Source organism: Bombus bifarius, unplaced genomic scaffold (genome assembly GCF_011952205.1).
Source record: "Bombus bifarius isolate JDL3187 unplaced genomic scaffold, Bbif_JDL3187 scf7180000010271, whole genome shotgun sequence".
Classification (NCBI taxonomy): Eukaryota; Metazoa; Arthropoda; class Insecta; order Hymenoptera; family Apidae; genus Bombus; species Bombus bifarius.
Window position 1 is genome coordinate 5,970,371 of NW_022885586.1, and position 27,545 is coordinate 5,997,915.

The 27,545-nt window shown below is 41.8% G+C and overlaps 1 protein-coding gene across 3 annotated transcripts in view; it reads left to right on the forward strand.

The window, feature by feature from the left end:
• Positions 1 to 2,342: 2,342 nt before the first annotated feature.
• Positions 2,343 to 27,545, forward strand: part of LOC117216313 (homeotic protein distal-less) — a 94,449-nt gene continuing 69,246 nt past the window's right edge. The window contains exons 1-2 of one of the 3 annotated variants that reach the window (XM_033462929.1): positions 2,343 to 4,171; positions 13,571 to 13,812. In XM_033462929.1, the coding sequence (XP_033318820.1) occupies positions 3,688 to 4,171; positions 13,571 to 13,812 (726 nt within the window). In that variant the 5' untranslated portion in view covers positions 2,343 to 3,687. Of the gene's footprint in view, positions 4,187 to 13,570; positions 13,813 to 27,545 lie in introns of all 3 variants that reach the window. The other 2 variants (XM_033462931.1, XM_033462930.1) reach the window with 2 other exon arrangements.

The window sequence follows — 27,545 nt, forward strand, 5'->3', positions numbered from 1 at the left end:
GGCGGATGAAAAAAATAACGTCAATTCTGGGAAGACGATTAGGAACGATCAGATAAGGGACTGGCTGGCGTGGAACGTGTCGTTTCCCAGCCGCTCGAAGACTTTCGACTTAATTAGACGTTTGCTGTCGTCCTGATTTTGTCAGCTTTAATCCTGCCCCGTAACGGGCGCCAATAACGCGCATCCCAGTCGCAATCACGTAACACTGTGGTCGTTCACTAGATATTTCAAGACGACACGAACACGTTTCATAAGATATCGGGATTTGAGTGATAAAGCGTGACCTGATGATTTATGGTAGTATTTTTGATGCGTGAAAAGCTTGCGAAATACAGTGAAACATTGATTGAATGAGATGCATCAAATGGAATCACTTTGTTTTCATACGAGAAACAATCATTCATTCTAGACTATTTTAGAAATATTAATATCAAACAAGAACAAGAGCTTCTGAACAAAAATGTCAGCTACTTTACGATAATAACATTTTCGAATAAGAATATGCAAAAAAAAAAAAAAAAAAAAAATAAAAGAAAAATAGCAACCAAATCTCGTTACGTTTCTGTTCTTGTTTTTCAATCTTTCTTGGAAGAAATCATTTCCAAATTTACCACTGCTGAACGTTTTAGTTAATCGATTATTCTCTTAATCGATATTCCGATAGCCAAAGTTCTACCGTATCAACCCTTTGATCAATTTCGACAAAACTCGTGTCGATTCTCCAATATGGTCGCGAAATTGCAGGTGAAAGAAGATTATTCGCATACTAATTAATTGCATGGGCAGAAGAAGGAGACAAAGGTTGTTCGTGGGCGAACAACCACGCTTCGGATTATCCGCGAATGGGATCTGATCCTTTTCCGCGCCTTCACCTGTCTACCGTGCTGCATTCGCGCAGATACGATCAGCAAAAAGACCAAGCGCGTTACGAAATTTGCTCACTGGCTGAATTTTTTTCTACTCCGCGTCCGTGCTACCAACTCCTGTATAGCCGGCGAGAAATTGTTCCGATAAAAAATTCTATTACCTATAATGCGACCACCGCAGCCAGATTAGCATCTTTTGAGGAAAATTTAGGTCACACGGCTCGACGCGTTGTTCCCGTGCCTTTTCGCCGCGTGCAGTCTTCAGCGTATACGTTCTAACTCTAAAGTTTTGTGAAATTTTAAAAAAATATTAGACAAGCGAAAGAAGCGGGGAAAACATTATTTTGAGAAGATAGAAAAATTTGTTACGATATCAGTCTGGGTCTGCGACGTAGTGGATGACCATTCGAGGAAACTTCGTGTGTGTACGACCTTAATGAAAAATTGCAGTGTCGAATGTGTTCAGTAGAAGGCTTCACTCGAAAAATGGAACCGAGTAATTAGCAATCGAGTTGCGTGTACACGAGAACGGAAAAACGTGTCGTCCTAGGTATTCCACCTCCGTCGCCGGTCCACTCCTTTCGCGGTGGGCTAATGGGCGGGGCTAAGCACGTCTGTTGCCAAACTGTCACGTTGACGTCCGACTGTTTTTTGTTGCATCTTCGCGAGTTTTTCGTCTAGATGTAATCTCAGAAGCCGTAAAATCGTAAGAAAACAATCTACATGATCCGAAATAGGCGATATCGTATATTCTAATTTTGATCGCGAATATCAATAATAAATAACATGTTCGATTACTTCGAAAAGCCAAATCGTATCATTTTCGAATTATTCTACGATAGATAGCGCAAAAGTGGCGGAAGAATAGTCTTCACTAGATACTCGAATTCGAAGCAGCGAAACAGAAACTACGTCCAATCTTTCGGCAAGGGAAATTCACTCGCGTCCCAGATGTCAGCGTCACCCTCAACCCTCGATTCCCATCGAATTGGCGGTAGATAGGGGAACGGGGGAGTCTCTTGTCGTCGTTGGCGGCGGCGGCGGCGGCGGCGGCGGCCCGAAACTCGCCGCTCCATGCATACAAGCGTCGCTGGTCGAGCGTGGTCTCTGGCTTTCTTTACCGGAGCTATACCCCCGACAGAGTCTGTCAGGAGTAGTGGCAGCGTCGTACGCGCACTACGAACGAAAAGGGTCCCCGGACAGGTAGAGAAAACACCTCCACGAGCGAAGGTGCCCCGAGGGTGTCGGTAAACCGTGGGCATGGCCCGATTTCGTCAACTCCTACACGGACACCATAATGGCCTCCGTACAGCCAATCGATCGGCTAGACGTCACAGACGCAAAGTGGGGGAATGGTGGAACGGCCAATCGCGTAGCGCGCTAACGGCCAACGTGGGTGTGGCCTTGAGTGGCGCCACCGCGGCGACTTTCGGAAACGGCGCACCGGGCTCCGGGGAGAGGCTTCGGCTTCATTATGTATCATTATACCGGTCCGCGCCGCGCGGTGTGCACTGCAGTTACTGGGCCAGGCGCGCGTGTGTGCTTTTCTCTCTTCTTCGTCGGTCGTCGTCGTCTTCTTCTTCTTCTTCTTCTTCTTGCCTACGGTGATCGGCGAATCGTCGTGACCGTTTTCTCTCGTCGACAACCACGTCGGCCGAGCCACGATGCTCATCGGCGTCGAATAATCACGGCATACGCGCGTGTGGAAAAAGCACTTGCTGGTTGCCGCTGAACGAGAGCGAGCGTGCGCGCGCGCGCACGCCTCTGTGTCATCGGCGACGTACAATTAAATCACGCAGTTCGCGCGAGTGTACTGTCACGCTAGGACCACAGTTTCGACCGACAGATTACCGGATCTCCGTCGGAGAAGCTAGACCAAATTTCCAAACCGTGGATCGTGCGATATCCCAAGTGTGGCTCCAAATACCCAGGACGATCGTATACCACGGATTTCGGCCCGGTATCGTGACTATCCTCGCGGTGGTGCACGATCGGAACGTGATTAACAGTGACGATTGTTGGAACAGTGATCGACGGGACCAAGAACGTGAAGCGCCCGCTCCGTCGCAGTGCAAAGAACCATTACTCCGATGGGCAGTTTACTCGATCACGGAGAACGTTACCGTAGATCGGGCTGACCCTTGCAAAACTACCTGTGCATGACTTTGGTGCATCTTCTCGAATATACGATCCATGAAATTGGATTCAGTTCCGTAAAGGCTACGCGGGTGAAGTGCTTAGTGATCTAACTGTAACCGAGCTACTACAGACTACTTGGCGGAGAATTACGAAACTAGTGTATTTGTGAACACGTGAGAGAAACAATTAACTAAATCTAGTGACAATTCGAACATCATACTACAGTTCGTTCTAAAGTGGCAGTGAAGAGATCACGTAAATCAACTCCTTTGAACAGTCCTCATCAATCATCGCCTCATAAATCTATCGAATATAGCAACACCGACAAAGCCATTAAAACCGTCCGCGATCTGGAACGAAGTAAATGAGGAATATCCAAATGTCGCCTGTTTATAGGGAATTAACATTGTACCGATAAGCGATCCATTAATCAATAGTGACCAGTCGTGAAACGTGAAACAGAGGCCCCAAGATTCGGGCCCCGTACGGCGTTCGCGCGACGGCGGCGGCGACGACGTCGTCGGCGAGTTTGTCCGCGAGAACCGTAGGCTGTGGCGGCGGCATCGACGTCGCGACTAAGGTGGAGCGTCCGGGCAGCACGACGACGCTCAACTTCACGGACCTGGGGAGCCCATTCGGGGCGGGCGACCCCTGTCCGTCTAGTACCCCGACCCCGAATAGTATGTCGGGAGGCGGTGGACCGTCTGGAGGCGGCGGTGGTGGCGGTGGCGGTGGTGCAGGTGCTGGAGGCGGTGGTTCCGACATGGAACAGCATCTTCATCACACGGGATTGGGCTCGGTGACACCTGGACCACCCGGTGGAAACGGTGGCGATAGTACAACATCGAGCACGCCCGTCTCACAAAGTGGAAAATCGGCATTCATCGAATTGCAACATAATAATCTGTATAATCCCGCCAGTCTACGTGGTGGTTATCCCGGAGGACACAATGTGCCTGGTGCTCATCAATTCCCGCATCAAGTCGGCGCGCTAAGTCACCAAACATCCGGACCAGGCAGTGGGAACCAGCAACACGCGGATGCAGGATTCCCCAGTCCTAGGTCCGCGCTAGCCGGATATCCGTTCGCGCCCATGCACCAGCATAACGCCTATGGATATCACCTGGGATCGTACGCGCCCCAGTGCCCCTCACCGCCCAAGGACGGTGAGTACCCTAACTGTATGTATTCGCAGCCTTTTTTATTCCTACTATTAGAATAAAGATAGTTAACTTAATTCTGTGCTCCTCGTTCCTTGGAAATCGGAGCCGATCTATGACGAAGACGGCGATGGTTGTACGTTGACAATCCAGCGAATCTTTTCTCTAATCTTGTTTGCAGCTGATCTTAAAAGTTACCAAAGTAGCTGACTTAAAAGCTTAAAGTGTGTATAAGAGGGATTTTCTATGAGTAATTCCTTGGAACGGAGAGCTGTTGGAAGGTTTACAGCGAAGCTTACTATACTATTTTCTAATAACCATACTGTCGAACAGTTTAAATTGATAGATTCGCTGTGAGTCTTTCAAAGCAAGTAGCAATTAGCATAGATTAGAATATAAAATTTTTTAAGTAATAGAATATTTTCACAAACCATATCAACTAGAAATACCCTAAAGAATCGTTATCAGACGTATAATTATCGCTATTACTATATTCGATTGTGATACTTTTTCTGATAACGATGCTTTTAAATTTCCCAAGAGTCGGATGTCTGATCCCGGCGGTAGAATTCTACTTAAAACGCATTACACTCGTAACGTATTTCAACCGAATACTCGTTACAATTCCACGCATAATTCGTCGATAAGTACATAGAAGCGATGTTGCGATATTTTTAACACAAATTGGTAGTTCCATTATCTAATCCTGAAACGTTTCACATGTGGGAGGTCAGATAGTTGGAAATACATTACGGTTGCGCGTTCGCGTGGCGATCGGACGCCAAGTCAAAATCGTAAACTTCTTTCGTTGATTTCGCATCTGGCGAGGTAGGCGCTCGACGAAAAAAGAAACGAAAACGGAAGAGAGAATCTAGAGTAGCAGGTAGTGGATCGGTCGACGGCCTGGGCAGGCACAATAACGCCGAGAAACGGAATAAGATATACGACTAGGAAAGAGAATCCTCTTGGGATCCGAAAAAGTCCCGCAAAGCGGCTAACGAACGAAACAAAAAGCCCCCCGGCTGAATGAGAATAGTCGCGGCCTCCCTGTGTCCTCGAAAAGCGTCGCTAGATATTCAAGCAGTCAGATACGCAACTGTTCATCGTTTCTTTGCACATTTCCCTCGCCTTCTTCTTCGTGTGTTTTTTCCTCGTCAACTTCTTTGAAGTTCACGCGAGTTTTTACTGTATATTTCAATACAGTTAACTAAATTCCAATATATGCAATTGTGCATCATGCAATCATGCATCCATGTTTTCTTCATCTTGTCCTCTTTTTCTAGTTTATATTCGCATATTGGCTAACGCCAAGCAATTAGATATATAAAGCTGCTTGTTATTTCGTTAAACATCTTTGCATTTCTCATCTTTGTCTTTTTTTTTTCTGATAAGATTTTACTTCCGTGAAACTGCAATTTGTTTCTCTCATAAATCATCTTGGCTCTCTAAAAAATTCACAGAAATTTTTATTCAATATGTAAATGCAGGCAGTTGAAATACAAACAGTTAGATACACGTACATATTTTCACCTTCGTCTTATGTATGAAATTATTCACACACCAATGTGTTCAGAGAAAAGAAACGTTCGCAAAATGTTTTTAATATTCTCGATCAATAATTACAAAGTCCTTTGTAGTCAATTATTTTTAAATTCACACAATTTTCACCCTTACACGTGAAACTATTTAGCTACGTATAACGGTTTGCGAATTGCAAAATTAGTTTAGAGTACTCCGAATATTTTCAATCAGCGATTGCAAAATTCCATCAACTTCTTTCAAATCTTCCAAATTTTGTTATATATGTCGGAGACTCGGGAAAATCCGTAAGATTGTAATTAAAGTTTACAGTTGTAACTAAACAATTTGCCGTCAGTCTGCCCAATTGTACTTGTTGGCGATTGGTGATAATAAACTTGGGCTCAAGGCGATCATCCGCCGAACGTAGCCGCGGTCAAAGGTATGGAGCGATAGTATGACACTCATTAAAGGAAATACCCATAGAGGTATCTGACCATGCCAATGGTTCCTTCGGACAATGAATACCTGATGTTGAGGCACGTACACAGCACAAATCCAGTTAGCCCGAGGACCCGCTATAAAACCTGGGTTTTTCCGGCAATTAAGATTTTTGCAAACGGACAGGCAGCTTGTGTCCCAAAATCGAACAATCGACAGCGACGTCGATCCGAGGATCTTGTGTACTTAGACACCCCACCAGAGTTTGTCTCGGTGGCGTCGCTGGGACGAAGATTCATTCCTTATTGAGACCTCATCGAGGAAGGGAGATAGCGCCTTACCATCAGTACACGTTTGAGTTAGAGCAAGTATATCTATGCTCCCGTTGACCGCGGATTCGTTATCGAACCTGAGACCATTATCACTAGCGTCGCGAGTGCCTAATCGCCGCTGTTGATTGTCGAATCGGCAGTGTTCATGCTCGTAGTATCAGGCCGTACCGTCGTTATAACACAGCGATGGCCATTCCAATGGAGATCTAGCAAATGCCCACAACTCTATTCTTGACGCTTCTCTGACATATACAAAGGGAAACGTTCTATGAATTTCTCAGCGTGTGCCGTGAAAGAAAAATCAGCATCGATTCCTCGCTAAGTAAGCTCGTCGTTACAACGATTGAAAAGAAATGATCAGCACGATGCGTCATTTTTAGAATTGTTTGCTCGAAATACCAGTGGTATATCGTATCGCTTTGCTGATGAAGCTGTCAACCGCGAATCGGCGAACACGAGCGACGATATCGTCGCTGCCGTCGATAGAAACGTGCAATATTTAGTTCTTTAGACGCGACGGTATTCCCGACACGGAAGACACTCGATAAAATCCTAAATTAATTGAAGAGGAATTTACACGAGTTTTTCCTTCTCTACGGGAACTCGCTATAGGCTTCTGTCTTTTCTGAAGGGGACAATCGACAACCTCCCCTGCGAACCCTATCTATCGCGTAAATTAATAATGACCGATGGTTCTTCTTCCTTTCCACCTGTCTTTTACCGCCGCAAACGTGCACGTTCCAACGTTCCTGCATTATGGAAACCACGAGAGGTTCTCGCCTGTTTGGAACCACCCCTTTCGTAATTCGAAGCACTGGGATATCGGTTATAGGTAATCTTGAATCGGTGAGTTTGTCGAAAATTGCTAGGAGAGTAGGAAAAAAAATAGATAAATATGGATAGAAAGGAAACGGTGAATCCCCCGATGGTGAAGTATATGAAAAAAGGGTTCGTCCCTCGAGATATTCGCACGTTACACGATACGTTTACCCATCGTTGCATAGAAGAATCCAGTAAAACGATCGAGGGCTCTGACTCTCGGCAATTTCTTCTCCCTTCCTTCCTTTCCTCTCGATTTGGAAAATTGCGAATACTTGACCATCGATGGGAAGGAAGAAACGAACGTATTTTCCAAGGGTCCGTGATCGGTAATGGGCAAATGTTCTACGATGCGTTCTTTCGAATGGGTTCCACGATTCCACGGAATCGTTCAGATTATAGGTCATTTTCTCTCATTAGGATGACAATTTCTTCGTGCTCGGTTTTCATAAACCATTAGAACGGACCCCAGCAGGATAGAACTATGACGAGTTCGCGTAAGAACCGGATTAGCGTGGTAGAAAATTCTGCTCGAGGAGAGAGTTCGTCGTTGTGTTTCCAACGAATGGCGACAAATCGCGATTGCCGTGTCGTAACGTTATGTCTGCCTCCATTAACAGCGTTCTCAGAGAGTGGTTACGATAATGTAGAATTGATCTATCGAACGATAGCCACGTGTTGCTACGTCGATTATTGATTGCTCCGTCGATCCTCGTAGATCACTCGGTCATCGTAATGCTTTTTCTTTTTCTTAAGCGTTTTCCATTTTCTTCTTCGTTCTTATTGTCGTATTTTACGATTAAAGAAAGTTACACACGTTCTTCCGCGTGGTAACGCGCGATTTGTCGTAATTGTACAGCGATAATTGGTTAATTCGAACATATCGTGTGCCGATCGTTTGTGATTAATCATTACGAGAAGCTCGTTTACACGTGTGACAAATTGCGACGAAAGAATTTGCCCGTTGCTCTTTGCTGCTCGTAATCCTCTGCGAATCAGGCACGGAGCCTGATGAAAGCGATTGAATTAATTAAATAATAAATATCGTTTTAGAATCGCGATCGCGAGTTAATTACAAAGGAGCACGCTATTGTTTGCACATCCTCCTCGGGCTCTGGCCACCTGCCGCGTGTCGTTCCTTTCAACTACCTTTCTGGCAAAATACTTGACACCTCCAATTTAATACCCTTGTCAAACGTGCTTAGAGAAGAAGGAAATATATGAAATATTTGAATACCATTCCATCAACTTCATGCTACGAGTCACGTGTAACGTTTCGTAATTCACATTTAATAAGTTATTTTTAAAAGCTGTTCGTAGTTTAGCTGCATTTATATATTTCCATATGGAATGAAACTATAAAATCTATGTCTGTTCTAAAATTGATCTTAATCTTTAATTCAACTACCGACATTGTGGATTATTCTCTTTTGACTTCTGTCAATGCATATACAATATACAAATTTCGTAGATCTTTGTCTCGATGGAAAAATTTAAAAAAAAAATTTTTATTCTATATTTTCGACTTCTTTTTTCGCGTAGAATCACCCCCTTTCCGCTTGTACCACCAGTTACCAACCACCCTGTATACACTGGCGTCGCAGTTTTTCTTTTAATGCATTCAGCCTATATGTAGCAATATAAATTTTCAAGAAATACTTTTACGACTCTAAGTTCGTAACTCCTTCTACCGCTATCTCCTTTCGTTAATCGTAACTGTTAACTTTTTAATGTTATTTTATACTTCTTTCGATCTTCTTTTCCCAATTCCATTCCACTCCCATCTCATGCGAAAACATGAAAAACATCGATCAGAAATTGGACATCGGAACAGTCATATAACCAAGGAGGATTAATGAAGTCGTCCGAAACTTTACTTGCGACGACTTGTCAGAATCAAGAGAGTACGAAAGAAGGGACGATCTCGTATCGTGTACACAATCGTGTACCACCGTACCGATCTCATACTCGACAATGCGCAAACAGTGCACCGTTAGGTGGTAGCCGTATATCAACGAGCAATCTCATCGGTTGCGACAAATGAACCGTCCATTAACATCGTCCCTGGCCGAGCCTTCTTCTCGGTTTGGCCGTTGCCTTGTCATCGACGTTGAGCCCATCCATGTCGAGTCGCAACGAAGCAAACGATCCCGGGAACCAGAATCCAATTAGCGTGGCTACCTTTACCGAACTCTACATTAGTCACCGGGCCTGGCAGCGACCAACCACCGGTCAAATTAATCCGGAACGGTTCAAAGACAATGCGCCCTTTGGATAGAGAGTTCTGGGGTCTACGGCCAGGGTGATGGATTAGGTATTAAACGGTTGTTTTCACAAGGATTAGGAACACCGACCTGGAGCACTATTGGATCACCCGACAGATCTTCAAAGATGGAAATTCCAAGTTGCTCTATGGATGATGATGGCAGCGACGATGGATTTTCTTCTTCTTTCCCTTTTTCTCTTCCCGTAGGTTCGAAGATTTTGCACGGAAGTCGTGTTTTCTCTGGCTTAGATACATCCGTAGATATCGTGTGGCTGCCACTCAACCGGATCCTGGTTCGTCCCCCCAGCTGACAATGAGAAAAGTGGGGTTCGAATGGTCGTCACGCAAAGTGCACCGGTCGCGGCTAGCTGTTGCGATCGACGATAAACTATTCGTCTCTAACTCTGCTGTTTTTCCACTCGGACTTGACTTCGTATTCCATTGACAGGGCTAGAGCTGGACACAGAGAGACGTTGCGATTTTTTAGTGGCGATGGTGTGAGATTTGACAGATTTATTCGTCGAATAGCTGGATTGCATGGTCATGTGCATTGTGTTATTAGAAATACGAGGCTCGATACGGAGGAGTGGTTTTTTTCTCGTGAGAGTTTTTTTGCCAGGCATGCAACGTTAGCGAACAGAAAACAATGCACATATAGCGATATAATAACGCTCATTGTCGGACATGTGATAATATGTATGAGGATTCTTATTTTTTTCATTTTTCAACGAATATTTTTATCTTCGCAGATAATTCTAAAATTGGGAATTTTTTTTTCATATATGATTTTTCTTTTCTGACCTTTGTCTACGGTATTACTGATAATTGTTTGAGGAATACATTTTTTATATCTTATTTCATTTTTTCTATAGAAGTTAAGTAAAGGATTTTTGTTATGCTTACACAAATATTATTTTAAGTTTATCAGTGATTAGAAGTTATATATATTTTAGATTCAAAGTGTTCAGGCAATATCTATCAAATTTCGAAGTCACTTAAATTATCATAGACATCAATGTACATAAACGCAACTTTTTTAGTATTCAGCGAATAATACGTAAATCGCTAAAAATAGAAAAATTCGCACGTTACAGTCGAATATGTCTAAGCATATAGTAAATACAAATATGTTGAACTGCGCGCTTCCCGATTTTTATGCATCGCAAATTCGCGCGAAATTATTGCGAATGCGCTCACTCACATATATTTCCCTACGTAATTCAACACACTGCATTCACGCGACGAAACTCGCTCGTCTGTATCAAATCTTAGAAGCACAAACCCATCGAATTATACATCGTCGCCTGAGCGAAATCGCAACTGCGCCGCTCATCTGCATCGAGGCTTAGCACAGTTCTTTTCGATCCGTGACCAAACGATTTTTCACAGAAACTCGCGTAGAATCGTTGATCACTCGCGAAACGTTAACCTCTTCGTTCTGATGAATGGTGTATTAATTATATTTTACGGTATCGTGGTTGCTTTTATATCTGCATCGAGGATATATAGGACGATAAATTGCCTCTTCGAGAACGGTTATTCCCGGTGAAATAACAGGCAACCGCGGATCGATCGATCGCGTACACGCGAAAATCGGGAAGGGAACGCGCGCGTAAAGGAAACAGGGAACGCACGACCGCTCGCAAATGAGCCGCGCGAATTATGCTAAAGTAGTAGTTTCACCGCGACCGGAGCGGTTTTCAGCGACCGCTTTGCATACACCGTCGCGCTAATGACTCCGCGAGCTCTTGCAACGCACAAGCACTCCCGAGAAAAATGTATCGTAAAACCGTGCCTCTCCTTCGTTTCCCGATTTTTCTTACAGTTTTCACTGAACTTTATGCTTTTATGCACTTCTGTGCCACGATGTTGCATCATAGGTTGTGATTATCGCGGTGATTCATTCATAATCAATGAAATGATTGGCAATGTGTTTGGTATATACATTATAGCGTAATTCACGATGTTTGTGCTTAGACGGATACTTATGTAAATTTGTATTTTTATGAAGATTCGATATAGAAATGCATTCTAAGTGGAGATTCTACTTTGGATATTTTCAATATTTTTGCATATCTCATGCATTTTAGACTGTCCATAAATGTACAAAAATTGGAAATCTAATAGGATAGAAATGGTAATTCGTATCGGTTTGGTGTGCAGTGTCAGTGTGTTCTAGTTTTATGTTTCTTGGGATTTATGGATAATCGATGATGAAATAGAAATTCTTTCGAGCACCGTTTCTTTTACCATATCGATATTTTCCCTGATTTTCAAACGAAAGAGGAAAGCATGAAGAAACTTTTGTAGATTTTCTAAGTTCATATTAAAATTGATAATAGGAAAGGAAAATTATTGCTTAGGTTCAAAAAATATAAACCTTTTCAAAAGCAGGTAATAAATCCATCGGAATAAAAGAAGCGCATATCTAATTCCGAAATCAGATAGAATGAAAGCTCGATTACCATCATTCTCAGAAAATATGCTACATTATAAATGTACCATGAACTTGCTTACCAGTAGTGGTCAACACGTTGAATTTAAAAATTGAAAATTTTAATTAATCGCGGCAAAAAGACAGTTTTCCTCAGTATTTAATTAAGCTACGATATTTTCCACAGAAACATAGTGCGTCCTATCAATAGCGCGTCGCTATATGTCACAGACATTGCATAAAAATGCGTAAAGATAACGGGACGGCTATTATTCCTTTCGAAATGACACGTTATATTCGGCGACATCATGGCTCCACTGACCTGCCACGATAAAACACCGAATAAGCATTATCGCGTTCAACCTGACATAAAATCGTGTAGGTTAATGTATTCGACGATACCGGTCACGACAGCGCAAAAACGTCTCGTTAAACGAAGGACACCGCCTTCTGGAAGAATCCTTGCCGATGGAAAGACCCCGTAACTCCTCCTAACACGCGATTGCGTATCGTAAATATCCCGCCAAGTATGGTGTACGTACATATATAACCTGGCAAGAAAAGATCAAGTATAGCAGGGGTTGCTTGTTAATATCTGCCATTTTACGCGTAATCAAAATCTCCGTGTCGTTCCGCGATCGATCTTGAAACTCGTTGATCCACGGGTCAGTCTTCCACGCCCCCGTTACTGGTGACATGGCCAGCAATAAATCATAAAAATCATATCGTATGTATGTATACACGCGTCGTATGCATATCCAACTGATCGCTATAAATTTCATAAAGGTAGAAGATCGCGCGCAAGTAGTTAGAAATTTCGAATTACTAATTCAAAAGTTGGTAATTACAAGTTTTGTTATCAACCATGCCACGTTCGAGAATTTTCTGCTACACCTGTTCGATGGAGGCCATGCTGATGTATGTTTTACTATGCCGATTTTCATAGCATGCACACATAGACATGGTGAATTTTCCAGGATGACATTTCCTTGAACGCGCCGCATTAGGTGGAAAATGACAAGGCTGGCCTGTTTGGATTTCTAAATGACTGTGTTACGTTCAAGGATTCACACCGCGCGCCGTATTACGCTACATTGTAATTAGGGTATAAACATAATGGCGCGATCGTACGTACGATAGCGTTCGCCGGGCTGGCACGATGCGTTTATTTAGTCGGTGCGTAATTATTCGATGATTAATTTATAACAATTTTTTTTAATTAATTACACTATGGTTAGCACTCCGATATTGTTCGCCACGATAGCGATCACACGTGGCAAATTACACGAGATTAATCATGATTTATCGCGGCTACCTACGCCCGAACCTTTGTCGCGATCTTCGACAAGCCTTTCATCCTTTTCTTTCGATGTTATAATGCGTTCAACTAATTTCTCTTTCCATTCCTTCCGTTCTTTTCTCTTCCCACAAACGTCAACGAATCGTTTCGAATTTGGATCAGATAATTAAATCGTTCTATCGTTCTAAATGTATCATAAATCAAGTATCTGTCGAATAGTTTTGTTTAGGTTTTCGTTAAATTTCTCTTTAGTTCGTACACAATCGGTGATGAGGATTCTGAAAGTTGATGTTAGGGTGGTGCATGTTCGCAGACCTCTCGCCATTGGGTGACAAGGGTGGCAGTCTCGTCGACGAGCTCGGCGGTGGTGGCGGCGGTTCCTTGAGAAACGGTAAAGGCAAGAAGATGAGGAAACCACGGACGATCTATAGCAGCCTTCAGTTGCAACAGCTTAACAGGCGGTTCCAGAGAACGCAATATCTCGCGCTACCAGAAAGAGCGGAGCTCGCGGCGAGTCTTGGACTAACGCAAACCCAGGTAAGTGTTATATTTCTTTTTATTTTTTTGTCGTGCTTGTTTCTTTAATTCTTCTTTCTTTTCGCGATCAATTTTCTCTCACGGAAGTACTAATACGACGTACGTTGTTCTCACGTACAACGAAATTCACGTGCACTACATCGTCGGTGGGATGATGAACGCTGCACTCGTCACGCGAATCAACACGGGGCTTACGTTGTTCCGTGACTCTTACGCCTGGAATCCACTGCGTTTTCACGTTATCTCCTGGCAATTAAGCGAGGTTTCCATGAAAATTTCATTCGGTACGCGTTCAGCTTCGTATGGCAAGAAAATTCCTCTAAGAACGCTCGTAATATCCTCGGATGTTGCATTAAGATAGAGGAAGGCGCGGAAAATTTCTGGTATAATCCCTGAGAATCACTGCAAATGTTGGTTTAAATTAATTTAATTTGTATAAGATATTCTTCTTCGGTGGATTTTTACCGCGTGTATTTACCGAACAGATTGTCATGGCTTGTCTGCATTCTTCGAATTGTACAATTGTGCATTCTGAATCGCTGAAATAAATTACATTCCATGAAGGAAACTGACCAGCTTTGAATTCTTAAAGTATGATTAGTTCACGAGTCGTGCAGATTTAATTTAATCCACGTGCTAAAGACACGTTCCGTATTCTCCCCCTGAATCTTCCCATATCGAAACTTTTCCACAATCTTACAATTGTATATAATTCAACAATTTTTCTATCTGCAAAATATTTCACCCTCCAATATTCACGAGGGGCGATCTTTCACGTTTCACATTTTCCGACCTGACTCTTCCAAAATTGCATTCGATATCAGAAGCTACAATCTTATTAATTTATAATCTTCAAGCGCAGCTCAAATTTTTCCAATAATACTCCGCTAATAGAATTCTTGTACTTTTTAATCAATTCATATACGTTGTCTTTTTTTCAAACTTCCGTGTAATATTCACAAGTGACAGCTACGTGTCGTATGCCTTTTAATCTCCCAAAATTGCATTCTAAATTCGAAACTATAGTTATCTTCAAACGCGGTACGATATTTTCCGCGAAGCTTTACTAGTAAAACCCTTCTATTTTTATAATTAACCCACGTGTGCAACTTTTCTTCAAATTTCCGCGCGGTATCCACGAAACATAGTCATGTTTCGCGTCCACCCCTCGAAACCACGAGAAGATCCTGTTGCACGGAGAGTCCAGGGTAACAGGACTCTCGATGGACAGCATCTGTCAGCATTATCGGCACAAATGACTTTACTAAATCACCGATCCGCCACGCCCTGGACACCGGGAGGATAGGGTTGCCAGTACTAACGTGCAGCGTATCGGCAACAGGGAGAAAATCAGCCGCGAGACACTAACGAGAAGATCATAAATAATTCCAGTAGCCGGACGATCGTGAAGTTTTTTAGTTTTTCACGGTGGACATCGGTACTGGCTTTCCGCTAATTATCCGGTTTGGTTTCCAATTAACGATTTATTAGGCTGAACCTATGGTCAAAAGCTAATTGACGCTGGTCTCTTCGAAGTCATGAATTTCTTGCGGATAATCCCACGACTCCCAATTAACGATTTATTAGACCGCGATAGCGCCTTCGAGCTAATTGAAACGAACCGTACCCGCTTGCGAAATCTTAATTTCGATATATCTCTGACCACGATTTATGCGCTATGTCGGCAATGTACTCGATTAAAGCTGCATTCGTGATTTTGCGAAATCCTTCAAGTTTTGTCAGTTTTACGACTCTTCGATTGAATCCGGTTACCCTAATTAAGTTTTGACTACTTTCGACTGGAAAAAGAAGCGAACCGAGGGAAAATTCCTTCAACTGCGTTTATCAATGCCATATAGATGGTGCGAGATTATAGTGATCAGCTCCGCAGTGATTGATTGTTACGATTAATTCATGTGGAAGGTTTGAGTTATCGTAAAAATCATGGAAGAATCTTTTTCTCGTTATTCAATTATTTATAAGACTATTATTTCTCCCCTGTTTCAATTACCAGACTTTTTGTATTATTACGCATAATTTTCTTAGAATATTCTCAAAAATTTCCCTGTGAAATCGGATGTATCGGTATTGCTCGTTGATTTACGCATTCCCTGCCAGTGACGTATACGTTGCGCCGTCTCATTTATCTAAAATTAATCTACTAGATTCTAAAAAATAACCACTAATTCAATCATTGGATTTTTTGAGGCTAGATATTAATGAAGATTTTTAACACAAAAGTTAACAGAAAAAGAAACAAAACATTAAACCGTGCAATTGAAACAAATATAATTAATTACATCAAACATACCAGAGATAACTAAGGAAAGACGTTTGATAAAAAGTGTGTGCAGCTTCCGCAGAGAAATAGCAATACGTACTTTAGATACAATCAGTGCGTTAAACTATGATTTATTGGTCGTATATATTAAGTATGTCAAATAATAGCCCTGATTTCACAATGGAAATTGACCCCAAATTGATTTATTTGTATTTAGCCCCCCCCCCCTCCTTCCTTCCCCGGGGGTTCAATAGATGTCAAAAGGCTAGAGGTTTTCTCATAGGTACACACATCGTGATACGTAACTGCGTATCGCGTAATCACGGGATAACTGGCTGTCGTAGGTTGCTGATGTCGTTGCAGGGGGTCCCGGACCGGATAATTTCATTAGTCTGAGCTCCGCGGGAGTTATTCCCCTTTCTCCTTCTGCCAGAGAATCGAGCTCGACGCAGGCTGATGAGTAATCGCGGCACCGTGTCAGGTTGTTTGCAAAATAACACGGAACAGAGCATTCCGACTGGTTGACTTTCAACAGAAGACTCTAGAATCGGAATTTTCCATTTCTGAATTCAATCTGTTACTTTGAGGGAGAACTAGAAAGTCTTGAGTTATCTATAATTCGTTTGCACTGTCACAAAATTTGACGCGTAAAGAAGAATGTCAATATTTTCCTCTTGTAAGAAATATGAAAAGTATAATTCAAAGGAGGAAATCGCTGGCAAAAATGATTAATCGTCACCGTATCTAAATTCACGGAATTCTTAAGTTTCTTCAATGTTATTCACGTTTCACTTCTCCTGTTTATATGAGGTCAGCTTCTAATACAAAGCTTCCGAGTCTTTAAGCGCAATTCAACGTGCGAAATTTGTGAAGGAAATTAACACAGTGATTTCTACATTCATCGAATCGAAATTCACAGAATTATTAAATTTTATATAGCTTTTCCTAGCATTTCTTCGGTATTGCCCATATTTCGCCCCTTTCTTTCATCATAAGAGTACATTCCACTACAAAGCTTCTGATTCTTGAACTGTACTTTAAGAAGAAAAATTCCTGAAAAAATGATCGATCGATAAAATTACTGTATTAAACAACGATCTATCCTCGTCAATCTAAATTCTCAGAATTCTCAAGTTTAGCGAAGGTACGTACCTATTTCTAAAGCTTCTTCAATATCTTTCTCTATTTTCTACTATTTCTTTTCCACACAAGGGTAGTTTCCATTGCGATGCTTCGTGAATCATACTCGATGCAACATCTTCGACCAGGTCTCCGCGGCACCGCGGTAGCTGATCCCGACGAAGCTTACGGCCGATGCATCTCTTCAGGGTGTACCGTGTATAATCTGTAATCGGCCAATCAAGGCGTTCGAGCAAGCGCCTGTGCCTGCTCCGTTGGCCCTGCTACCGTCGCATCGGGTTTCTTGTCATCGCCAGCAACATGGCGCCTACAGAGCCTTCAGAGACTCTTCCATCTTCCCTTCGTTGCTGGTCTCCTCCTCCTCGCTTCGAAACCGCTTCGTCTCTTTGTATCTCTTTCCCTCTGTGTCGTCCCTTCTTCGACATCTTCTTATCCGCGCCTTTCCCTCCCTCTCCCTTCCTTCCTTCTTCTCGGTTGCCCTTTGGTTTGCTCGTGGTGTTCAACTTCGCCACGGAAAACGACGAAGACGATACGAAAAGAAGAAGAAGAAAGAACGGTGGAGGAGATCTGAACCAGAGAAGTGAGGCCACGCATCTCTTTTTCTTCGAGACTTCAATTTGAGGACGTGGTAGCGCGTTCGTGCCGCTGTGCTGCTACACCGACAGAGAGAAAGAGAAAGAAAGAAAGCAGGCAATAAGGATAGAGAGTACTTGTACACGCGAAGTACACATCGTCGCGGGCAGGAACGTGTACGTGCAAAGGGGATAGACACGTAGACGCGGCTACATAGGTACCAACACGACCGTCTGCGTTCCTGCCACGTACCTTGGGCGTGGTGGTTCCTTTTTCTTCGTCTTCGCCGACCAACGTGGTCGATCTCTCCTCATTGGCCCTGGGAATGCCAACGCGTCGAAACGAGATTCGAAAGTCGCGCACACCAAGGGAAGAACCGCACGCCGAGTGAATTCGAAATCTGAATGTTCCAAAGTACGTTTACCCCCGAAGATTCGAGGTATCCAGGGTACACCCAACCTTCGCTCGATATTCGTCCAAAATTCACTCAACAGTCATTCAAAGGTTCGTTCAATGTGCGCATCTAATGTGCGAATTTCACCTAAGAATTTCATCCACAGTTTGTCTAATATTCAGTTGTTTACAATACTTATCCAAGATTTACTTAAAATTCACTCAGAGGTTTATTCAATGTTCTGAAACTAACGCTGCTGAAAAAGTTTGACCAATGTTCCGACCAATCATCCGAAGTTCGTCTAATACCCAAGGTCTCATTCAAAATTCATTCCAAAATTCACTCGAAACTCGTGCAAAGCTTTGTCCAATATTCACAAAAAATTCAGCCATGGTTTTATTCAATGTTCATTTAAATGTATGTTTATATTCTGAAAATATTCTATCAAGGTTTACGTAAGGTTTCCTTAAGGGTGTCTAACACGCTTCGCAAGTTCCAGCACCTCTCTAAGTGGCCATCGAAAGCTACGCACCGGTGGATCATCCTCTATACTTCCTGTTATTTATTATTGAAAGGGGCATGAAAGACGTAGATAGTACTCGATATCGATATTACGGCGACCGGTGAACGATCGAGCCGAACTACCCCTCTACATCGATCACTTTGTACGCTCCGGGAATAAGATAATGCTGTCACTCAAAGGGCGATATATAAAACCAACGATCGATCGACAGTGTAACGCCTTTCGCTGCATTTATCCGCGCGCCATTGCGTGGAACTTCGAGAATTCAAACGAGATTTTTCCATTCTCTCCAACGAAACTTTCTATAACAGGAACGGTTTGCAATGCAAGATTTATTCTTTGATTCGTGTGCCAACATTCTTTAATAGGAATGAACCAGGATTAACTAGAGTTTCATGTAACGAATTCTTCTTGCCTTTATCCACATATCCTCAACACCTTTGGACAGTGATTAATAAACAACTGACTGGTACCGTTCGTGCATCAGGATCAAGGTCGCAGAAAATTTTGATGCAACACGCGATGCATTTGCAGAAAATCCGAGAGGCGTGGGAATTAAGGTGAAAATTAACGTGCAAATAATTATTATTCATGCATGAGCGAGTATATATCCAAACGTGAATCGTAAATGTGTATGTAGTTTGAGACGTTGGTATGTGCAGGAGATGGAACTAAGAGGATGAAAAATGAAGATCGCGTTACACGATCTTTTGCTCATGGAAGAAAAAGTGATTCGGGCTTCTCGATTCGATTGATCGATCGACGTGATCTTCGGATGGAAAAAGAGAGAAAGATTTCGAAGTGAAGGAAAAGAGGCCTTTCAAATAGGCAAGCGAAACCTCGTTTATCTTTCCTTTTTATATTTTTCATTCTACTAGCGAAATACTATAGAGAAGTGAAAGACAAATTAAAATTGAATTTCTTGATTATTCAAAATGTTAGATTAAATTTCTCTCTTTAGAAATATTCTTTACTCTGGTTTAATATTGCAAGGTTTGATACACAACAATTATGGAATTGCTACTATGATATTATCACAACGCCCAAGCAAATAGAAACAAAAAGGTCTCACAACTCGAGTGATTGACATGTTATTCGCACAGTATTGTAAGAAAAATTGATGTTAAAACGATCATTAAAATACAATGTACGGGCACACACGTGATAGGTATGTAAATCAATGTGACGCGGAAAACCATGTTTTAAGTAGTGCGTCAATTATCTGCGTCTTTTCCGTTACCACAGACTTAGACAGTATTTCAGATTATTTAATAATTCTATTTACTGTAATAAATTATATACGACTATTTTTGATATTAAAATTAACACGGTATATGACAAATCTACTTGCTTATTTGTTCTTTTACTTATTGAAGGCATTTATGTGCAGAAATTTCTAAAACTTCCTACAAGACCAAAGCAGTAAAATAAAATTAAGTATTCTTTGGAGCCGATTGGTTTCTAATCAAAAGGCAAAGATGATAAAAAAAAAGAAAATGTAACAAAAAAGCACATTATCTTTTCCTAGCTACCGGAACACTACGTAACACCGGATCACTTTCGAAACGTGGTCGCAACAGACGTCGATTCGCGAATAACCGCTCGTACATGTGTCTTTCCGCCCCGTATCTCCAACCTTTCCCTCGCTTTCCGCTCGTTTATCTGCGTCCATTTATCTGACTATCACTGGCGTCGTACACATGCCTCCGGTGCTACTTTGGCGAGCCTTTCGTCTGTACTTATCAATACCGATCGACTACAGATAACGAACTCAGTTTCTCGCCAAGGAACAATGAAACGATTAATTAATGACTCTTATTATATTTCGATCAGCCATTATAAATCAAACGTAAAATTCAAATGAAGATTCTTATGAATCGATTCACAATCAGATAAATTTTGTCTGTGAGTCTTTTTTATTTGATTTAGAAGCTTTATACAGCTACAGAATATTTCTCTTCCTTTCTGTTCAATGTTTATTACCATCAATTAATTAATAATTACCGTCTCGATCGCCTGCTATAAATCAAACATGAAAATCAGATGAAAATTCTTATAAGTCGATTTGTAAGCAGTAGAACTTTGTCCCTGAATTTTTTACTTGATTTAGGAGTTTTATATAACTAGTTGTAGAATATTACCGTTTCTCTCTCTTTCTGTTCGACGTTTATTATCAGATTCAAAGGTGGACTCGTGGTAGAACTCGACTATGGCGGAGTATGGCTCGACATAGCTACGAGTTTTGTAGGTTAGATGTATTAGATAATGGGGGCCCGGTCTCTAGTCGCGGAACAATGGCTCGAATATAATTGATGATTCTGCTGGACGGACTCGCGTATGAATCATTAGGCGAATACCGTTTGTTCAGCCCCGGTGTTTGGCGACGGCCGCGTGAAAGTGGTGCGCCAGCTTGGACGCGAATGTCAGTCGTATTGTCTTTCACGGCATTAGGCGGTTCGTATGGTAATAGTAATTAATATTTACTCGTTTGTCTCACGAAAGAAACTACTTGGCACAACTCTGGCATTTTTTGACAATTCTTTTGGACCACGTATTTACGATTTATTCCTCGATTTTCATGGTTTAGTATTTTAGTGTGTATTGCGACCGCAAGTATATCTTGACAAATTGTCGATATTTTGTTAACAAAAAAGACAAAAATGTGATAGTTTTATATCAAGGAAAGAATAAAGGAATTAAATTTAGAATTTATGTTGCATTCACTATATTCATTTGATCTGTTGTTAGCACTATGCGATTAAAATTGTTGCAAAATTATTTGAACAGAAAAAATTCAAATTCTACGAAGGAGTCCAATAACGAAGTTTTTATAAAGGCGGTAATGCAAACTTAATGAAAAATGCGACAACATAGTAAAGACTAATGGACCTTATATTTCTCAGTAACTATTAACACATCAATTCTATGAACATAATATAGTAGTATGTGTCAGATTGTAATATAATTCGATGTATATATAACGGTACTAATTTATTATATATTACTACCTTAGTAATGTGATGAAAAGAAGAATTAAGAATTAAGAATTTCTTGTTCAACGTAATATCTGAAATTAAAATCTCAAATATGTAATATAATTTCTTTAAAAATAAAATATCTCGGTATCCTGAAATCCTAATAAATCCGTACGACGAACAGAAATCGAAGATTAACTATTATACCCTTAAAAGGCAACCAACTCATCTGAAAACTGTATTGAATCGTACTCGACATAAAACAGCTACCATCGTAGTTACAAGGAAACCGATTAACCGATTCATTGCTTTTCTTTCCTTCGATCTAAACAACTTTCTTCCTCTTCGCTCTAATCTTTCTTTCCATCCTCCCAATCTCATGCTTCTTCCTATTTTCTATCAAAGTAACTGATATCGACGCAGCTTATCGTGTTATTATCTGATCGACGCGGTAGTTACGTACGTGCGAGTCAAAATAAGGATATGTTCGACGAATAAAACTTCTTGTCTCCGCGTTACGTTTCGCCATCCCCGTTTGCCAGCCTCTCGGTAGCGTTATCGGTGTATTCTCGCAATAAAACTAATAGAGGCTGCAGACCGACGCGACGTGTCTCGCTATCGGCTTGTATCTGTCGACCACCGGCTACAAATGGGAAAGTTTCGCGGCGTGGCACGCGATCCGCGGCATGGCACGACTTATTATTCCGCGGAACGTTCGTGTGCGACCACACGCGCGCCCTTGTGTATTTTCGTACATCCACCCGTGATCCACGTGAATCGTGCACGACATTGTTTAATTCAATTTTATTCCGGCCTGGCCTTGTTATCTAACATGGCTCGTTAACCCGTTGCATTATCTATTTTTTGTTTTCCTCCTTCTGCATTCGTTAAAGCATCACTGTCGAAAGAAGTATTTCCGAGCTACATTTTGGGCTTGGGAACTAGCGAATTATAATGGAATTGGAGATTTTAACAGTGATGAAATTTCTAAAGTTACAAAAATGTTTAATAGTAGTGAAAATTGCGTATAATTTTGAAAAAACTTAAATGCAATCAATAGATTATGGCCCATGTCTAGTTCATATCAGTTATTAACAGCTAATTTTTCATTATTGAAAAAAAAAAACAATCTTCGCTGGTTCATCTGAATATCCTAAATCAGAGAAATAAAAGAAAACGACGATTCTTCTTGTGACGAATTCTTCTAGTATGAATCTCTTTTCTAAGAGTCTTCAAAGAATTCTATGGTTAAGTAAAAATACTTGTTTTCCTTTGATTTGGCACACAAAAGCCAAAATAACGCTCACATCATCTTATAAAATCTTAGTACAGAAATAATTAGTAGAATTTGCAGACTCGGAAGAGATATTTTGAAAATATTTATCAGCCTATAATTCTTCAATAACAATCCTTCGAATAGGACATCGATGAGAGGAAACGAGTAATTTGTTCCTCCAAACGAGGCTCGCAACGAATCACTATAGTCACTGTTGGTACGTTTGAATCGCTTTATGCGTGTGCGCATCCCTTTATTCGTGTCCAGTCTGTTTTATTGTACGATGTCCGGCGACAGCATCGTCGTCGGCAACGACACGGTTTAAACTTTCCCTCGGATTCGACGAAAGTTGTCGTACACGATGCAACGCGCTACAGGATTGATGTTTCCGTTGTCTAATGGCCTGCGTTGTCGCTATAATCATACGTCTTCGGGCTTGCTGTGTACTTTCCTTCACCCAGATATACCCGACAGTTTTTACTCGATCAACGTTCCACATAAATATTGCTTTAATAGTCGAGTTTTCTTTCGCATACGTTTCATACGTTTATAAATCGTGCATCTTGTCAACCTTGGTACGATATCACAGTGATACCAGCTAGAAATGAATTTATGCTTGAAATAATACTTTACTCGATAAAATTTCTTGATTTTTTCTTTGAAGCACCAGGAGTCTGTTCGTTTTTCACGAAAGACAAATTTCACGCTCGTTATCAGCCACTGCCGTTCGACGTTCTTGTTAATATTTGATGCTTTCAATCGCGCGTTACTTTTTGTCCTCGTCAGGGAAACACATTTAACCGTTCCCGGTTAATAAAAAAGCGAATCTAGTAATACTAGTTTTTCTGCCCAGGCTACGAAACTCGTGCACTGTTTCGCCTGGCGTTTCACGCGTGTCATACACGCTTGACGTAATCATGTCGTGCTACTCCGTTCCTCGTGATGGAAAATATCGAAGGTAATTAATAGTGTTCAATGGGCCGAAAAATAAAAATAAAATAAATCCGCCGCGGCGATTTGCGATTACGCCTGTAAAACCCGAGCAAATCTTTATCCTTGAAGTAATTGCCTACTTTTTTTCCACCTCCCGTTTAACCACCGGCTCTTGTTAATCTTTCTCTTTCAAACGTTTTACGGTTCTGTCGAATCTTGCGACCACAACTCTTTTTTCCCGCAACCGAGCAAATATTAACACGAACTGTGGAATTTCTGCTAACTGTCTCTCACTGATAAAGAAACTTCCACTAACTGTAAACGAATTATTCGATTCTGTGGCTCTGTGGATCACAATGAAGAGTTTAAGGTTCGTGACGACTGTCGTTTCGGTTGAATTGGATGGATACAGCACGACATTTCAATTTTCTTGTTATTGCGGGGATGGAAAAGCTTTTTAGTAATTGGTGTTTTCAATCGTAAGAAAATTTATCCATTTGTAGGACTTACGCGATTATCCGTCTGCGATTACAAATCTACAATTATTGAACGGGACTTTATGAAAATATTAATACAAATTGCCCACAATATTCTCACTTCGACTATTCCATATCCAAACGTGTAATTTTTGCATTCTGTCTGCATGTCAATCTGCGTTCTGTGAATTCCTGTACCTTTCAATTTCTCATAAATGCATCAAATAAAATTCTAGCAAAACTATTTTCTATCACGTTCGAATTTTAAAGTACCAAAGATAAAATTCAAGCATAGTGTAGAAAAGAAACAAAAGGCGATCGCATTTTTCCAATCGGGAGAAAGGAAAAGGAAGGTAAAAGAGCGGCGGAAACTCGTCTTTCCTTTATCGATGGCTGCCAAGGTGTCCCCCTTCCCCTTGGCGTGGTTCTTTCTCTCTTCACCGATGGCAGGTCCGGACTCTTGAAGAACCGGAGAAGGCCGATAATTATTTTCACGCAGCGGCGTGTTCATGTACGTGGATCGAAAGAGCTGGCGTGCCTCGCGGGACCTCCCACAGTGCCTCAAATACCAATAATTACCGGCAGACGAGTTCGATGTTTGCAGAAACGCCAGTCCGCCACGATTTTTTTAGTACACCACGCGAAAATTAGCGCCACCGTGTCGACGAGTTATGAGGGGCGCCACGAATAAGGGGCGCCTTTTATTTCGCCCAATACTCTGGTCGCGTGTACACCGTGATTTCTTCAAGCTTTTCAAAGATTCTCTTGTTTCCGCTATAATAACGATATCGAAGATTTCTTGTCTATCGAACAGTTCGATAGAATTTAAATTATTTTTCTTTTTTTTTTCGTTAGAGTCCTAAGACTAGATCGTTGATAGGTTCACTAGAAAAGTGGTGTGTGACTAAGTCTTCAGGGAATTGAAGTTGGTTCGAAGTAAAGAATTATTCATTGTTCAACTATTTAGCAGTGAAAAATATAGTTTCTTTTACACTTTAGCCAACAATTTTTGGATTTTGCAAGCTTCTAATAAAATATAAAATTAAATATTCATGTCTGTTGTTTATTATCAAAAGAAGAATTAAATATTCTTCTTATTAAACGATATAATTTTATCGAATAATTGTGACTTTTTAAAGCAAACTCAGTTACAAAGTTAATTTTTTTACATGTTGAAAATTGTTGATATTTCAAATATATTATTACTCTTTCAGTGGAGAAGCCGTGACTCAAAAAGTCATGATAGTAACATGGAACTTTATATATCATGATTTCTGACAAGTGATATTAAACAAATTCGAAACAGTTGCATAGAATTTTGATCTTTTTCTATTCTTCCTTCAACACAGAAACTAATAGCAAGTTATAGAACAGACATTAACACGAGCACAATGGTATGGCCGGCTAGATAAAGCGTACGTTTAACCTACTTCTTTTATCACATTGACACTACCCCACTGGTTACGTAACCAGCATTTCACCATACCAATTGAAGGTTAATGAGTGTAATCATAAAGAAGGTTCAATTCAGGGATGATGATTAAACATGCCTTCTATGTAATTAAACAAGAATCACAGTGTCGCCTTTTATTAACCTCAGAAATTATGCTTCTGTATCTTCCACACGATTCTATATTTCTTTTTTAACTTCATAATTCTTCAAATGGTAAACTTTTCACCCCGAGCTTGATAAAAAGCGTGAACAAGGGGGTGAAAGAAAGAGCGTTCGACTTTCTGAGAAATTATTACGATGCCGAAACTAAAAATATCTGGACGTAGGAGATGAGCAAACGCGGTCCCTTGGGTTGGAGAACCACGGCGGAGTCGAAAAGAATTCGCGCAAAACAGGCTCGAGGGGTTTCGACCGGCAGAAGCGCGCCCTCTTCCTTCCTCCCTCGTGCGAGGAATCCCTGCACCAAGAAGGGAACGAAAGCCTCCTCCCGTTCCCCGCCTTCTCCGAAGATCTTTCAGGAAGATCACCGGCGGCGCAATGCGTTTCGTTTGTGGCGCGCGCTCTTGCACCTGACCAACTTTATGGTAAAAAGGGCGCCCCAGCCTACGATATCAACCCGTGATCCTCTGTACGAAGATCGTCTGTGCGAAGATCCTCTGTGCCCCCTGTATACCCACGTATATATATGCACGTCAGTTCGTGAGATTCATAGAGAAACAGGAAGAAAGAGTAGGTGGCGATGTTAAAGCATAATGTTGATAGTGGTGGTGAAGATCGTGTGTAACAAAGAAACGACAAGGGAAGAATGGAAGTAGAAAAGATCGCGAGAGAGAGAAAGAGAGAGAGGGAGAGAGAGAGAGAGAGAGAAAGGGAGTATCTTTCGCGATGGTGTAGGAATGGGTCAGCCATGGCTGAGCCAGCTTGGGGTACACACACATTATTTCAATGTTGGCAGTAATGCCTGTTATTAAGCGATGATAATGATTGGTATTATCGCGGGTTGGGAGCAGCACTGGTAGCAGCGGATATAAATCATCCTTACTTCCTTCTTGCTGGCAGTGGTCGGGCTCTGCGAGAGCTCACCTCCATGCCAAGAAGCTGTAAATAACCTGGCGAGTTGCAGCGGCGTTGCTTGCCGCCAGGAGGTAAAGGAAAAGGCTTCCTCTAGTACCGCTTTTGTGTGTTGGTGAATCGGTCTTAGATAGGTCGTAGTTAGGTCTCGACATTCTCTTCCTACCGTGCTACCCTGCATGGACTTTCCCTTCCATATAACCACATACAGACCAGCCAGAACCATAGGCACCAGACTTCCGCTCTCGCCTCTTTCCCGACATTACGCATCTCGTTAACGCTTCGTGTTAACGACACGCAATCCACCATCGTCACTTGACTATTCCTTCGACCATTGCGGCAAATGTTTTCAAACAGAGAAAGAGGCTTCCACGCGTTTTCTTCGTCCAAGGGGGATGATTCACGATTCCCACGACTAGTATGGATCTCCATCGACGATAGTATAGTAACCCCAACGCGGGTTCGATTCCATATTGCTTTCCCTCGGTTCTTCGATCTTCTTCTTCTTCCTCCTCCGTTTTTCTTCCTCGTCCTCGTCGTTCGTTCTTACGAATTCACCCTCTTTCTCGCTCTACTCGTCCATAAATCATCGTTCGGCGCCGACGATCGAATTCACGATACCTACGTCCCTCTCTCCC